This window comes from Heptranchias perlo, chromosome 34, assembly GCF_035084215.1.
Source record: "Heptranchias perlo isolate sHepPer1 chromosome 34, sHepPer1.hap1, whole genome shotgun sequence".
NCBI lineage: Eukaryota > Metazoa > Chordata > Chondrichthyes > Hexanchiformes > Hexanchidae > Heptranchias > Heptranchias perlo.
Genome location: NC_090358.1, coordinates 1,799,035 through 1,816,729, shown reverse-complemented (window position 1 = coordinate 1,816,729; position 17,695 = coordinate 1,799,035). Strand labels below are relative to the sequence as shown.

The 17,695-nt window shown below is 45.3% G+C and overlaps 1 protein-coding gene across 4 annotated transcripts in view; it reads left to right on the top strand.

Annotated features, from left to right (window-relative positions):
- The window catches only part of megf11 (multiple EGF-like-domains 11), a 306,970-nt gene that overhangs the window by 274,584 nt on the left and 14,691 nt on the right, over window positions 1-17,695 (top strand). For all 4 annotated transcript variants that reach the window (XM_067971262.1, XM_067971264.1, XM_067971261.1 and 1 more), the window contains 3 exons: window positions 931-1,059; window positions 6,318-6,446; window positions 12,730-12,963. In XM_067971262.1, coding sequence (XP_067827363.1) covers window positions 931-1,059; window positions 6,318-6,446; window positions 12,730-12,963 — 492 coding nt within the window. The remainder of the gene's footprint in view (window positions 1-930; window positions 1,060-6,317; window positions 6,447-12,729; window positions 12,964-17,695) is intronic.

Here is a 17,695-nt window from a genome sequence, read left to right as displayed (position 1 = left end):
ATATTCAAGACTGAGATCGATAGATTTTTGGACTCTAAGGGAATTATGGGATATGGGGATCGGGTGGAAAATGGAGTTGAGTTTGAAGATCAGCCATGATCTTATTGAATGGCAGAGCTGGCTCGAGAGGTCGTATGGCCTACCCCTGCTCCTATTTCTTATGTTCCTATGCTTTGCACTCTGCCATCAAAGCACAAGGTGCCACTCTGGTTTCCTGGCTGGCAGTAGGATTGGGCCCCTCTGTTTCACCTGTACAGGCGACATCCACCCTGACTATAGTTTGAGAAGGGTTCAGTTGCAAGCCTCCAGGGATCCTGAGAATGCCAAAGCTTTTTCTTAACACACTTAAAGCTGGTTTATGTTTAATTTTATGTGTTGCAAATGTAATTTACAGCACAAAGTAATGGATCACTACAGTTATCCAGCAGATGAAATGAGACCTTTTCAACTCTTTCATAACTTTATCACTAATATAGAGCAAAGCACCCTATATATTCCTTGCTGTCTGCTCCTAGCCTCCCTGTCACTGGATTCTCCTACCCCCCGCCCCTTCACTGGATTCTCCTACTCTCCCTTTCACTGGATTCTCCTAACCCCCCCCCCCCCCAGCTCCACTGGAATCTCCTACTCCCCTTTCACTGGAATCTCCTACTCTCCCTGTCAATGGCTGTTTACATTCTGCACGATGCTGTTGCTCCAACATTCCCCACTCCTCCCGCTACAGAACTCCAGAGTTGCCAGTGCTTCGTGATCTGGTTATCCGTAGTTTGGACACCCCATGCTTAAAGAATGTTCCAGCTGTCTACAGTGCTTAGACCCTCCCCCGATCTCCTCCTTATTTCTTGACCCTCCATAAGGGGTGGGAAGAAGATAGTGAACAAAATAATAGTACTTTGTAAAACTCTTTCTAACATAGGATTTACGTTCCAGGGTGTCCAATGGGCTTCTTTGGAAAAGATTGCAGGCAACTCTGCAAGTGCCAAAATGGAGCGGACTGTGAGCATGTGACAGGTGAATGCATGTGTCGAACAGGATTCATCGGGAAACACTGCGAGCAGAGTGAGTGGGGCAGGAGAGGCGTGTGGTTCAACACACACATTCTTATCACGGTACACAAAGTAGAGAGCACCACCGGGCACAATGTGCACCACAAGCCTATAACACAATTGAAGGATTCTAGTGATCCACACTAATCACCCAACACATGGATTTTGCTTAAGCTATCTACACAGCAGCAACTTATCACAAGGTAATTTCCTCCCATCACTGTGAGTCCAATGACCATTCACTTATTTGGCAGTCCGTCCACTGGATTCGTCCAATTTCTCAGTGTAGATCTGATGTGTCTATGGCAATCTGCATGGCTCAATCATTTAGCACTTCCTGAGACACCAATACATAGGAACTGGAGTAGGCCATTACATCTGATGTAAAGCCACAGTGTCTTTGCTTCCTGTTGTCTCAAGAAAGTAGATGGAGATTTTATTGTAAATACACATTCTACTGGATCTACTAGAGCGTTAAGGGGAGATTTTCTCCTCGCCACTCCTAGCAGGGAAGGCATAGTGGGAAATTGCACCATCCCAGCCCCGGATTTCCGTGCATTCATTTTAATGGAGGGAAACCCAGAAGCTGGGGGTGTAATTTCCTGATGCGCAGTCCCGGGGCTCAGCAGGAACACCAAGACAGGAAGCCTTCCCTTTCGGGACAGTATTATTTTTCGGGGACTAGGCAGGGACCGAATCTTCCCGCGTTGTGTGAAACTATTTCTATTTCCTCTCTAGCAATCAGATATAATTCTGATCTGAAGTGTCACGGAACCACATTTAAAACAGCCTCTGAATATTCTTCAGCACAAACCCACAGTCACAGCATTAAGGGCTCATCACACATGGGACGATCTTTGTGTTGGTGGTGACACAGACAGAAAATTATACAAGCAAAATTCAGTCCATTATTTCTGACCCCCTCTCAAACAGATTAACTGTATAAACACTCTCTCTCTACAAAGTGTGTCTCTTGATTGTAGCACTCGCTAATGCAGTGAATATTGTCCCTCCCTCGTTAACAAAAAATAATATAAAACCCTCTCGATAATGCGTGACCCTTCTTTGTTAGGCTCTTTCATGTAATGCACATTGTGTCTGGTTTCGTTACCAATAGGGAACGCTCCCTCTCTATCACATCTTTGTCAGGCTGCCACAAGGCAGTGTGAGAGAGTGGGCCTGCTGTAGTTATTAGGCACCTGAGGAAATTATCCATTTCTTCACACACCAACTTGGTTGGAAATTGAGTCATGGGCAAATAAAGAGATCATTGAGTCTTATGGGAAGCAGGGAATAAGACATTGTATGTATCGACCCATTTTCTCTGTTTTATTCTTACAACCTCAAGGCAACACGCAGCAAAGTGTTACAGCAGTATCCTGCATATTACATGACAGCAGTAATACACACAGATTAATATGTGATTAATTGTCAGTCCTGCTTTTAATGGAGCTGCTCTCCAGAGCCTTGATTTTCCACTCGAGTTATGCGGTTTCCCAGGCATAACTCGATCAGACTTGTGCAGGAAGTTTTCTTTGGGAGCCACTCTGCTAATTCCCCATTCTCTCCCTCCACTTCTCTACCCCTGGAAGTAATGGGAAACGTTCAAAATGTTCCCCGTTTATGAACGGGTGTATTGTATGCAAATGTCGAGTGTACGTCATCCAACAGATTTTCCGTCACTTGCACCATAGTAACCTGGGCGTTCAACCCTGAAGTCCAACATTGCTATGGGCAGTGGAGGGACCATTTCAATGTTAAAGAAAGCCCATGCAGCCAATTACAGGGTAATCAACCGTAACCAGGTAGGAAATTCAGGACTAATATAATAAAAACATTGCAAACATATAAAATCATTTACAACTGGCACTTCTCACACTAAAAGATTAAGCTTCCCTATAATGTTATCTTCTGTATGTTTAAATCATTCAATTAATGTTTTTATTTGAAGGCTCAGCCTCTCTCAAAAGCCTGAATTTGAGGTTTATATTTTAATCGCGAGATCTTCGTCTGTTAGTTTCAGAGAGTAGGCAGAGTCTGAGCGAGGGTAAAATTTCCTATCATGTATGAGTAAGATTCTGCCAGTGTGAGTGGCAGACCATCTGTTAACTGGGATGGTATATCTCCTCATGGTGTACATAGGAACAGGAGTAGGCCATTCAGCCCTTCGAGCCTGCTACGCCATTCAGTGAGATCATAGTTGATCTGTATCCTAACTCCATCCACCCGCCTTGGCTCCATATCCCTTAATACCCTCGGCTAGCAAAAATTTATCGATCTCAGATTTAAAATTATTAATTGAGCTAGCATTGACTGCTTTTTGTGGGAGAGAGTTCCACACTTCTGCCACCCTTTGCATGAAGAAGTGTTTTCTAACTTCTCTCCTGAATGGCCTGGCTCTGATTTTAAGGTCACGTCCCCTTGTCCTAGACTCTCCCACTAGTGGAAAAAGGTTCTCTTTATCTACCCTATCAATTTCTTTCAAAATCCTTTTCAATCAAATCACCCTTAAGCTTCTATATTCCAGGCTTTACAAGCCTAGTTTATGTAATCTCTCCTCATAATCTAACCCTTGGAGCCCTGGTAACATTCTGGTGAATCTGTGCTGCGCTCCTTCCGAGGCCAGTATATCCTTTCTAAGGTGCGGTGCCCAAAACTGTACACAGTACTCCAGATGTGGACTAACCAGGGCTTTGTATAGCTGTAGCAAAACTTCCTCCCCTTCCTCCCCTTTATATTCCAGCCCTCTAGATATAAAGACTTTTTGATTATTTTTTGTACCTGACTGCTACATTTTAGTGATCTGTGTACATGGACCCCTGAATCGCTTTCGAACTCCACTGCACCATTTAAAAAATAAAGGAATTTTTGAGTTTTTTAGTTTTTCCAGATTATTTGAAAAAAAGCTGCAGATTAAATTTTTGAGAAAAAATTCCTTATGTTATTAACCGTTCAGTTTTTAGTTCAGAGAGATAGCATGACCTAGAAATTCGGGGGGGCCCAAGGATCATTCACAGCCGAAGCGATGATTTTGGTGGGGGGGGCGAGTGTCGGGGGAGAATGTCGGGGGGGGGGCGAGTGTTGGGGGAGGGATGAAAGTGATAGGGAGAGTGGCGGCAATCATGGGGGGAGAGTGGCAGCGATCGGGGGGAGGGGGGAGAGTGGCGGCTATGGCCCACGTTCTTTTAATGTGGGGTGGGGTCTCCTGCTCATCCAAGCTCCACATTGACGAAAGTATATTTTAAAAACTTAACCTTGACGGCTGCGGCCTGGCTTTCCTATGTGCAGTTGCCTCAGGGTAAACCCACCTTGCAGTGGGAGCCTCAAACAGGCATTCAACCCTTTATTTCCATAGGTGGGATGTGACAAGTGGCGTTCCCTAGGGATCTGTTCTGGGGCCTCAACTTTTCACCATATTTATTAATGACTTGGAATGGGAATAGAGAGTTGTATATCCAAGTTTAAAATTAGAGCCAGGCCGTTCAGGAGTTAAACCATGAAGCACTTTTTCACACAAAGGGTAGTGGAAATCTGGAACTCTCTCCCCGAAAAGGATGTGGGGTCATTTGAAATTTTCAGGACTGAGGTCGATAGATTTTTGCTGGGTAAGGATATTAAAGGGATACAGAACCAAGGCGAGTAAACGGAGTTTACGTACAGATCAGCCATGATCTAATTGAAAGGCGGAACAGGCTTGAGGGGCTAAATGGCCTCCTCCTGCTCCTAATGTTCCATATGCAAAGGGTCTAACGCCTGTTTCAGACAGATTTTTGATTCTGTTTTGCGCTGGAGTATAACCTGGTGCACATGGGGTGGCATATTTGGTGGAGATCCAAAACAGATTTCAGTTTAGTGTGTGCACCACATATATTTCTATTGGTCAAATAAATGGGGATGTTATTTCATTCAAGTTGTTGGAGGGGGAGGGAGGGTGATATCATTCCTCTAGTCTCCATATTGGTTTCCTTTTCCTGTCACTTATTCCCTCCATCACCCTTGAACCTTGCCAAAGGTTGTCATCAGGTTCAAATGCCTTTTAAATGTTTCTAAAGGCTGTAAGAATTTTTGACCCTTTTTTCCCTGTTTAACACTCCCCTTTAATTGTCCACATTCCTTTGACTCGTTCTTGTTATTCCTCCATTAAGCTGCTCTCCCCGTAGCAGGTCTAAGCTGCATTTGGAACTACAAATAAGTAGGCAAATGAGCAGACCTAGAAAAATTGAGACCAGTTAGCATATTACACTCCTGGCATGATTTGCAAAGGTTCTTATTGTTCAGGAATGAATAGGTTGTTTTCATAAATCCTCTGGCCATTTTCCTTGCTTTTGATTCATACATTTCCTTCCTCTTCAGTTCTGATTTGCGCTGTTTTATTTTGAGCCAATCAACAAAGTCTGAAAACAGGAAGTAACAAACAGGAAATGTGCATTAGATTTTTAATATATTATAGAAACATATAAATATATATGTGTGAGCAAAAGTTATGATTCCTGCAGAGACAGGCAAACTAGTCAGTCCCTGGTGGTATTGCAAACCCTTGTTGTTTTCAGGTGAAGTGGGGTTGGAGGTCAGGGAATAATTGGACCAGGTGCACAGATGTAACTTGGTCCCCATTTTAAAGTCAGGGTGCAATTACAGTGTGACAAGTTTATATGGGAAGTTTCTATTATAAATGTGGACATAAGAATTTATAATGGAAATATAAAAATAAGGACACTTTAAAATGAGAACTGAATTACATCTGCCACCCCCATCCCCCCCAACCCGGTCCAATTATCCTTACCTTCTAACTCCATTTCACCTGAAAACTATATTTGGCCTTGACTACACACCTGTACTGCGACAGGAGATCGACTAGTTTATAATTACACCCTCCACTGGTAATGGGCGAGAAAAGTCTAAATCGGCAGTTTTCAGTATAAATGAGGACATGGAAATTTATAATGGAAAAATAATAAAGTTGACAGGAGATGTACATAAATGCAAGATTTGCAATATGTTTTAGATACATACAATGTGCATCCAAATGGCCCATCAACTCCTCCAACTACCTCCGTACAATGATGTCCTAATACACCACAGAAAAAAATTAACAAATAGAAAATAGTCAAAAGAATGTTTTTGAAAAAGGGCTCCTAATAAAGGCACTCACTGTTTCAAATTCATTAATACTGTGTCATAACAGCCATAAACCGTGACACTATTGGATTCATTGACATTCGGAGGGTTTGGGTAAACCCCTGAATTACATTATTGTCCAATGTTTTGCAGAGTGCCCTCCTGGTACATTTGGCTATGGCTGCCAACAGCTGTGTGAGTGTATGAATAATGCCACCTGTGATCATGTGACTGGGACCTGCTACTGCACACCAGGATTCAAAGGCATTAGGTGTGACCAAGGTATGTGACACAAGTAACTAAAAAAAACTGTTATCAAACACAACTTTCAGTGAAAGAGGAACACCAGGGCCAATTTGGATCAAAACCTGGGATATTCAGGAAGTCTCAATCTGAACCATTTAGGATTTGCATGTGCCTATTTCTTAAAATAAAATATCATAAAGTGGAGTACAGTGAGCAAATTTTGTCTCTGTGCAAGTGCAACTCTGTTTACTCCTGCCAAAGTTTGAAAGTATCATGAAGAGTGTCGGAATTTGGGAATGATTTGTTGAGAACTGTAGAGGCTTCTATGTCAAGGGTGGATTTGTGGTTTGGATCTATATTGCAGAGGAGGTTTTTCCTCATTCATTTTCTCCACTCTCTTGAAATCATTGGGGGTAAAATTCAACTTCAGCGGTGGGGGGGGGGGGGGGGGGGAGGGGAATGGCCGATATTTATACACCCCGCCCATTGTGGAGAGGATAATCAGGCGGGGTGTATAATGGCTGGCCGATTCGCTATCTCCCATTTTGCGTGTGTGTATTAGTGAACTGCACTGTCGAGGTTTTGTCTCGGATGTTTCCCTTCGGTGGAATCCCAGCGTATCTCGGTTCTGGAGGCTGATTTTCCGGGGTTAGGCTGTTTTGCATAATTATGGGAGACTCCCTGACCTCTGTGGGGAATCTCCCTGGGGGTGGTGCAGAGAGTAGTGACCAAAGAATTTTCCAGACAATTCCACTCATCTTATGCCAGGAAGCCAGGGTCACCCGAGTGGAAAGTCTAGGGTATAGAATCATGTTCTGAGAAAGAGGTCGACATAGCAGGCCCCTGAATATTAACCACGTTATTGGGGGGATGACGCAGAGTGGAAAGTGATATATTTTCCCACAGAAAAGGAAGAAGAATCATAGAGGGTGAGTTAACCCATGCCAAGTAATGCCCATCACCTGACAACTGGCTCAACACCGGACGGACCACTCGGCATCGGACCATTAGGCACCGGACACGACAAAGGCAAACCAAGCCCAGTCGACCCTGCAAAGTCCTCCTCACTAACATCTGGGGACTTGTGCCAAAATTGGGAGAGCTGTCCCACAGACTAGTCAAGCAACAGCCTGACATAGCCATACTCACAGAATCATACCTTTCAGCCAACGTCCCAGACTCTTCCATCACCATCCCTGGGTATGTCCTGTCCCACCGGCAGGACAGACCCACCAGAGGTGGCGGTACAGTGATATACAGTCAGGAGGGAGTGGACCTGGGAGTCCTCAACATTGACTCTGGACCCCATGAAATCTCATGGCATTGGTTATTTTTTATTCGTTCATGGGATATGGGCGTCGCTGGCGAGGCCGGCATTTATTGCCCATCCCTAATTGCCCTTGAAAAGGTGGTAGTGAGCCGCCTTCTTGAACCACTGCAGTCCGTGTGGTGAAGGTTCTCCCACAGTGCTGTTAGGAAGGGAGTTCCAGGATTTTGACCCAACGTCGATATATTTCCAAGCCGGGATGGTGTGAGACTCAGAGGGGAACATGCAGGTGGTGTTGTTCCCATGTGCCTGCTGCTCTTGTCCTTCTAGGTGGTAGAGGTCGCGGGTTTGGGAGGAGCTGTCGAAGAAGCATTGGCGAGTTGCTGCAGTGCATCCTGTGGATGGTACACACTGCAGCCACTGTGCGCCGGTGGTGAAGGGAGTGAATGTTTAGGGTGGTGGATGGGGTGCCAATCAAGCAGGCTGCTTTGTCCTGGATGGTGTCGAGCTTCTTGAGTTGGAGCTGCACTCATCCATGGGTCAAACATGGGCAAGGAAACCTCCTACTGATTACCACCTACCGCCCTCCCTCAGCTGAGGAATCAGTCCTCCTCCATGTTGAGCACCACTTGGAGGAAGCACTAAGGGTAGCATGGGCACAGAATGTACTCTGGATGGGGAAGTTCACCAAGAGTGGCTCGGTAGCACCACTACTGACCATGCAGGCCGAGTCCTGAAGGACATAGCTGCCAGATTGGGCCTGCGGCAGGTGGTAAACGAACCAACACGAGGGACAAACCTACTTGACCTCGTCCTCACCAATCTACCTGTCGCAGATGCATCTGTCCATGACAGTATTGGTAGGAGTGACCACCGCAGAGTCCTTGTGGAGACGAAGTCCCGTCTTCGCACTGAGGACACCATCTAACGTGTTGTGTGGAACTATCTCCATACTAAGTGGGATAGATTCAGAACAGATCTAGCAGCTCAAAACTGGGCATCCATGAGGCGCTGTGGGCCATCAGCAGCAGCAGATTTGTATTCCAGCACAATCTGTAACCTCATGGCCTGGCATATTCCTCACTCTACCATCACCAACAAGCCAGAGGATCATTCCTAGTTCAATGAGGAGTGTAGAAGAGCATGCTAGGAACAAAACCAGGTGTACCTAAAAAAGAGATGCCAAACTGGTGAAGTTACAACACAGGACTACGTGCGTGCTAAACAGCGGAAGCAACATGCTGTAGGTAGAGCTAAGCGATTCCACAACCAACGGATCAGATCAAAGCTCTGCAGTCCTGCCACATCCCAGTCGTGAATGGTGGTGGACAATTAAACAACTAATGGGAAGAGGAGGCCCTGTGAACATCCCTGTCTTCAATGATGGCAGAGTCCAGCACGTGAGTGCAAAAGACAAGACTGAAGGGTTTGCAACCATCTTCAGCCAGAAGTGCTGAGTAGATGATCCATCTCGGCCTCCTCCCGATATCCCCACCATCACAGAAGCCAGTCTTCAGCCAATTCGATTCATTCCACGTGATATCAAGAAACGGCTGAGTGCACTGGATACAGCAAAGGCTATGGGCCCCGACAACATCCCGGCTGTAATGCTGAAGACTTGTGCTCCAGAACTAGCAGCACCTCTAGCCAAGCTGTTCCAGTACAGCTACAACACTGGCATCCACCCGACAATGTGGAAAATTGCCCAGGTATGTCCTGTCCACAAAAAGCAGGACAAATTCAATCCGGCCAGTTACCGCCCCATCAGTCTACTCTCAATCATCAGCAAAGTGATGGTATGGTGTCGTCGACAGTGCTATCAAGCGGCACTTACTCACCAATAACCTGCTCACCAATGCTCAGTTTGGGTTCCGCCAGGACCATTCAGTTCCAGCCTCATTACAGCCTTGGTCCAAACATGGACAAAAGAGCTGAATTCCAGAGGTGAGGTGAGAGTAACTGCACTTGAGATCAAGGCAGCATTTGACCGAGTGTGGCACAAAGGAGCCCTCGTAAAATTGATGTCAATGGGAATCAGGGGGGAAACTCTCCAGTGGCTGGAGTCATACCTCGCACAAAGGAAGATGGTAGTGGTTGTTGGAGGCCAATCATCTCAGTCCCAGGACATTGCTGCAGGAGTTCCTCAGGGCAGTGTCCTCGGCCCAACCATCTTTAGCTGCTTCATCAATGACGTCAGAAATGTGGATGTTCGCTGATGATTGCACAATGTTCAGTTCCATTCACAACCCCTCAGATAACGATGCAGTCCGTGCCCGCATGCAGCAAGACCTGGACAACATCCAGGCTTGGGCTGATAAGTGGCAAGTAACATTCACGCCAGACAAGTGCCAGGCAATGACCATCTCCAACAAGAGAGAGTCCAACCACCTCCCCTTGACATTCAACGGCATTACCATCGCCGAATCCCCCACCATCAATATCCTGGGGGTCACCATTGACCAGAAACTTAACTGGACCAGCCATATAAATACTGTGGCTAGAAGAGGAGGTCAGAGGCTGGGTATTCTGTGGCGAGTGACTCCTCCTGACTCCCCAAAGCCTTTCCACCATCTACAACTCAGGAGTGTGATGGAATACTCTCCACTTGCCTGGCTGAGTGCAGCTCCAACAACACTCAAGAAGCTCGACACCATCCAGGACAAAGCAGCCCGCTTGAATGGCATCCCATCCACCATCCTAAACATTCACTCCCTTCACCACCGGCGCACTGTGGCTGCAGTGTGTACCATCCACAGGATGCACTGCAGCAACTCGCCAAGGCTCCTTCGACAGTATCTCCCAAACCCACGATCTCTACCACCTAGAAGGACAAGGGCAGCAGGCACATGGGAACAACACCACCTGCATGTTCCCCTCCAAGTCACACACCATCCCGATTTGGAAATTTATTGCCGTTCCTTCATCGTCGCTGGGTCAAAATCCTGGAACTTCCTACCTAACAGCACTGTGGGAGAACCGTCACCACACGGACTGCAGCGGTTCAAGATGGCGGCTCACCACCACCTTCTCAAGGGCAATTGGGGATGGGCAATAAATGCCAGCCTCGCCAGCGACGCCCACACCCCATGAACGAATTTTTTAAAAATTGCCTGCCCTGCCAAAGTATGGATGGAGAGCGTGAAGAATCGGATGAATTAAGGTTGATCCCACTTTGATCAGTTCAATCATTTTGGACAGTAGGGTTAGGAGAGTTTAGACGCTACATGCCAGCTGGTTAAGTTTCCTTCAGTTGAGGGCACCATGTGCAAGTCACTGCAGGTAAGGGCACTTTGAGGATGCCAAGGGCTGACTAGTTCAAGAAAGGGCAGTTTCAAAGACTGGAGATTCCGTATATAAAAGAACCCCTAAGCTGTGTTGGGAAACCAACCATAACCTGATTGAACTTGAATCTGCAGTTTAGATTTGCCCCCTCCTCCCCCACAGGACTGCACATCCCCCACATGCCACACTGAGGTAATCTTGCTCTGTAAACCACACAAGAGGGCACAAGAGTGACTCCCCAATTTTTCCTTTTGCCCAGTGGGTGAGTGTGTGGCTAATGCTTGATGCCTCCCAGCTGCCACCTCCCCTCAACAATTTAGCCAAAATCAAGAACCAACCACAGGGGACAAACCCACATCCAGCTACTCCATGTCGTGTTACCCTGCACCCAGTCTCCTGTGTTTGTTTTCAGATTCTCTTTAGTTTGAAGTTTAGCTTTTATATATGATGATACAAAGATGGGAGGGAAAGTAGAGAGTGAGGAGGACATAAAAAACCTGCAAGGGGATATAGACAGGCTGGGTGAGTGGGCGGAGATTTGGCAGATGCAATATAATATTGGAAAATGTGAGGTTATGCACTTTGGCAGGAAAAATCAGAGAGCAAGTTATTTTCTTAATGGCGAGAGACTGGAAAGTACTGCAGTACAAAGGGATCTGGGGGTCCTAGTGCAAGAAAATCAAAAAGTTGGTATGCAGGTGCAGCAGGTGATCAAGAAAGCCAACGGAATGTTGGCTTTTATTGCTAGGGGGATAGAATATAAAAACAAGGAGGTATTGCTGCAGTTATATAAGGTATTGGTGAGACCGCACCTGGAATACTGCATACAGTTTTGGTCTCCATACTTAAGAAAAGACATACTTGCTCTCGAGGCAGTACAAAGAAGGTTCACTCGGTTAATCCCGGGGATGAGGGGGCGGACATATGAGGAGAGGTTGAGTAGATTGGGACTCTACTCATTGGAGTTCAGAAGAATGAGAGGCGATCTTATTGAAACATATAAGATTGTGAAGGGTCTTGATCGGGTGGATGCAGTAAGGATGTTCCCAAAGATGGGTGAAACTAGAACTAGGGGGCATAATCTTAGAATAAGGGGCTGCTCTTTCAAAACTGAGATGAGGAGAAACTTCTTCACTCAGAGGGTGGTAGGTCTGTGGAATTTGCTGCCCCAGGAAGCTGTGGAAGCTACATCATTAGATAAATTTAAAACAGAAATAGACAGTTTCCTAGAAGTAAAGGGAATTAGGGGTTATGGGGAGCGGGCAGGAAATTGGACATGAAGCTGAGTTCGGATCGGTCAATGCCCTGTGGGTGGCGGAGAGGGCCCAGGGGCTATGTGGCCGGGTCCTGCTCCGACTTCTTGTGTTCTTTAGATTTGTGGTTGGGATCAGATCAGCCATGATCTTATTGAATGGCGGAGCAGGCTCGAGGGGCCGATTGGCCTACTCCTGCTCCAATTTCTTATGTTCTTATGTTCTTATATAAAAAAACTTTACTCACAATTCTTTAACAAAACATTTATTGCCTGTTGTATTTAAGCATAAGCCTTAAATTGATGCATTTAAGGGAAGTAGATGAAGGAGAAAGAAATAGAAGGATATGCAGATAGGGTTAGGTGAAATAGGGAGGGAGGAGGCTCGTGTGGAGCATAAACGCTGGCATAGATCAGTTGGGCCAAATGGCCTGTTTCTGTGCTGTAAATTCTATGTAATGTGGTACAATTAAAAATGACATATGTTCTTCATCTAACAAGCATGCTCTTTCTTCCAGCTGCCCTGATAATGGATGAACTGAACCCCTATACGAAAATCAGTCCAGCACTAGCATCAGACAGGCACTCGGTTGGAGCCATTACTGGGATCATTATTCTTCTCTTGATAATAGTCGTGCTGCTGGTTCTGTTCATCTGGTACAAATGGAAGCAGAAAGAGAAAGACCATGACATGCCCAGCGTTTCCTACACCCCTGCCATGCGGATGACTAATACAGACTATTCCCTCTCTGGTAAGATCAGCTTCGGTGCTACTGAGAGAAATCGAACTGTTGCACTGGTTTTTGGGGCTGAATGGGTGCAGTAGAATTCGCACCGAGCTTAGTTTCCATGACATCACGTCCAAATCTTATCCAATTACTGTTTCACCAGGCTTGTCAATATATGATGGCCCAAATTCTATATTGGGATCCGAGAGATGTGGACACTGGGCAGCATCACAATGTGGAGCAAGAAATTGAGTAGGATTGTGGGGGGGGTGGGACGAAGAGACTGGGCAGTGTGACCGAGCTCAGTTTCAACCATGGGGGTGAAAATCATGAAATGGGTCAACAGGATCTTTGCCCCACCGATCAGCAGCAATTTTTAATTTACTCATTTTAATTATCTTGCAATTTTCACAATGCTGACTGCATAACTAAAATAATTGGTTTGGGAATTATGTGACACATGGAAATAATTCAGTTGGTGTTAGGAATAGTGTCAGCTTGCCTCTGTGGTATCACTGTCAACTTGAGTCAGAAGGTCATAGAGTCAAGCCTGACTAGGGATTTAAGCACATAATCTTAGCTGACACTAAGTGCAGTACTGAGGGAGCGCTGCACTATCGGAGGTGCCGTCTTTGGATGAGACATTAAACCAAAGCCTGTTCAGGTGAATGTAAAAGATCTCATGGCACTATTTCAAGAAGAGCAGGGGGAGTTCTCCCTGGTGTCCTGGCCAATTCTCCCTCAACCAACACCTTCAAAAACAGTTTATCTGGTCATTTATTTTGTTACTATTTATGGGACCTTGCTCTGTGTAAATTGTCTGTCGTGTTTCTTTACAAAACAACAGTGGCTACACTTGAAAAGTAATTAATTGGCTGTGAAAGGTGCCATATAAATGCATGTTCTTTCTTTTTAGTGTAACTGTGAATTGTGGCGAATTAGAGAGACTGGTCTAAGTTATGAAATGGGGCAGTGGAATAAGTGCCAGTATGTTATCCACCATAGAAATAATGCTGATGATGTCATTGGCCTTGGTCACCATGGTGATTCAAGTCACAAACATTTTTAATATATTCATTTTCAATTCTTTGCATTTTTGAATCTCAATAATGTAGCAAAATAGAAATAATTCCATGGTATCAGGAATCACCATCTCTCTGTATCAAGTACAAGGAGAACCTTTTGCAATTCATCTTGGATTAAAAGTACTTCTGTAATTCATCTGGTTTAAGTTATATAGTTATGTACATGAATTGTGAACTGTAGTTGTCAATTGTTTAGTAGTTTTATACAGAAAGTAATCAGGCAGATTATTTTGTTGATCTGAAGGGATTGGTGACAGTACATACTTCTCCCATTGAAAACAATGGGAGTGTCAGTACCTCCCAGTTGCTCATCCTGCTGTCTAATGCTGCCATTGTTGGTCAGTGGAGCACACCTAGGAATATACTTCATATAGAGTAATGGATATCTGACTATCATTCACCCACACAATGTTTTTCCAGTCTCAGCCATTTCAACAAACCAGGTGCTTCCAATAGAGTCAATCCTTGGGGCCACATTTGCTCAACCTCTTAGCAGTTGGCTACAGGTCATAGAATCATACAGCACAGAAGGAGGCCATTCGGCCCATTGTGCCTGTGCCGGCTCTTTGAAAGAGCTATCCAATTAGTCCCACTCCCCTGCTCTTTCCCCATAGCCCTGTAAATTTTTCCTTTTCAAGTATATATCCAGTTGGTAGGGACCTGTAAACAGGTGGTGTGACCCTCATGATCGTATTTGGTGCACGGTGCAGGGAGATCTACAGAGAGGAGAGAAATAACCTTAAGGACTGAGAACAAAAATAAATTTAAAGTCAAACATTTCCCACCCCCATATATCATTTTTGTGCCACCTTAAGTTTCCCTTGCTCACTTTTTTCCTGTAACACGAGCCCAGGCTAATTACTCAGATAATAGAGTAATATAAATTTGTGTTTGTGTAATCATTGCAATTCCCCTCAAAAGATTATTAATTCAACAAATGATTTTGACAGCAAGGCATACCTGGCACTAAGCTGGTGATACAGGCCAAAAGAGAGCTCATTATTATTTCATGTTCTTTTCTTTAAGTGGACAGCTGGTTCCCTAGTGCTGCCATAGACCAAGTGAATCACATCACCAGCAATAAAATGCACAATGAATGCAATAAGTAGACTTGTACTTGGTACCCATGCCCTTCTCTGTGACAAATCAAGAAATCACTATGAACATTTCATTACTACTCCGTAACTGAAGCAGCATTACTGTTTGCCTTCACTCACTCAATAAAGCCCCTGTGATAATCTCTATGGATTTGTGCTCCTGTAGAATTTCTAATGAATTGTATGTGACAACCCGTTGAATATTGGAAGAGCAAACAGTCACGCAGTATCTTTCATTTCAAAATAGTCACAGATACTTGTGTAGACAAATCCTAGCCAGATTCTGACAGTTCTTGTTCATAACTGCATCCAAGTAGGAATTACATCCATCTGAGTTATATTTAAAAACAATGGGGGTGAAACTGGTTTTCGGCAGTAGTGGGAAACAGGCTCTTAGCAAATCGGGAGCCTGTTTTACACTGCACCCCATTTTCTTTTCCATTCATTTCAGGTACGTTGTATTCACTACGAGCCTATTTTGCGCTACTGGAGAAGCCCAATTTCACCCCAATAGATTTTAACATATATAATAGGACTAAATAGAGGAGCAGCAGATGCTTCTTGATACAGTTGAAACCAGTCTGTAAGGCAGGCTGGAGTCTGGTGAATGAGTAAAATTGAGCAAGGAAATTAAAATATGGGGTAGCCAGTGAGATACTGGGGGTGAGGGAGAGAGACACAGGAAAGGGGGAGCATGTGATCTGCATGAAAGATACAAGAGACAGAGAGAGATAGAGAGAGAGGCAGGCCAGAGGGAGATTATTATGCAGCCTGCGAGAAAACAGACAAGAGACAAAGAAGCCAGGCAAGAGAGAGGCAAGGACTAGCCTCGCATGGCACAGTTAGGAGTTAATCTATAGATAGGCTTATAGAGTTGCTTCACACACACAAAGGAGCATGGGTAAACGACTCCTCCATTTTGAGTCTCTTAAACCTTTGAGAAGTGAAAGATTAAACGCACACACAATCAACCCTGGTTTTATGGAAGTAATTTTTAAGTAGCTTTTTCCCTCCCCAATCCAGGTTCCCTGTCAATATTTTGGTGTGCAAACACTTTGTGAAGACTGGAAGATATTACTGATGAATAATGTTCAATAAGAAACAGAACAAAGAAAAAGGCATGGGAAATGACACATGTGCGCGCGCGCACACACACACACACTGACACGCGCACACACACACTGATACGCATGCACTGACACGCACACGCACTGACACGCGTGCACACACGCATGCGCTGACGCGCACACACACACACTGACGCGCGCACACACGCATGCACTGACACGCACACACACACTGACACGCGCGCACACACACATGCACTGACACGCACACACTGACGCGCGCACACACGCATGCACTGACGCGCACACACACGCACAGACACGCACACACACACGCGCGCACACACACCACACACACACGGAAAGTATTTAAGTGCAGAACAGGAGATGATTAAAGAGCAGAAGTGATATTAGCTTGTGATAATAGGTGGCATAATGAGAGAAATAAAAGAAATAAAAGACATATATGAGACACAGAGAGTGTGTGATAACTAAAAAGATGGGGGTTCGGCAGGTGGGAAGAGAAGCGCAAAAGACTGGCAAAGTGGAGCAGCCTCCAACAGCCGAGCAGCCTGGTAGGAGAAAGGAGCAGATCAGACGCCAAGGGTGCAGGCCACATCGCCAGCAATGTTCCGACAGGGGACCCCACCCCCCAATCCCCAACCCCTGCCCTCCCACCTTCCCACCTCACCAGCACTTCTTGCCACAGAATAAACGAGAGCTATTGTTAAGGTCTGAAGTCAATATTAAGGCCAGAGGGCTGCAAAGTGACTTGTAGAAAGATAAGGTGCTGTTGAGCTTCATTGGAGCAGTGTAGAAGGCCTACCACAAAAAGATTCTCTTTTGGCCTGTCCCGGACTTTCTCACCCCATTCCAAGCTGTCTGTCTGTAAGCTCCAGGCATTGTGCCTCTCTACTCCATTCTGCCTATCTTCCTCTCTGTCTCTCTCCCTCTCTCTCTCCCTTTCTCCCCTCTCTCTCCCATCTCAATCTCCCTTTCTCTCCTCTCGATATGTCTATCTCTCTTCCTCTCATCTCTTTCTCTCTCTCTTGAGGGTAGTGGAAATGTGGAATTCTCTCCCCCAAAAGGCTGTGGATACTGGGGGTCAATTGACATTTTTAAGACTGAGATTAACAGATTTTTATTAGGTATTAGGGATATGGATCAAAGGCAGGTAAATGGAGTTGAGGTGCAGATCATCCATGATCTAATTCAGTGGCGGAACAGGCTCGAGGGGCTGAATGGTCGACTCTTGTTCCTCTCTTGCCCTCTTTCCTCTCTATCTCCCCCCTCTCTATCTCTCTTTTTTTCACCCTATCTCTCTTTTTTTCACCCTATCTCTCTACCTCTATCTATTTTTCTCACCCTATCTCTCCCCTCTCCCTCCTCACTCTCCCCTTTTCAACATGTGATTTTGTCATAAACTCCAGTGACACTGACGCATTGTAAGTTGCCATTAAATATTGTGGACACAATGAAGAATTTATTTACCAGATCCTGGCCATTT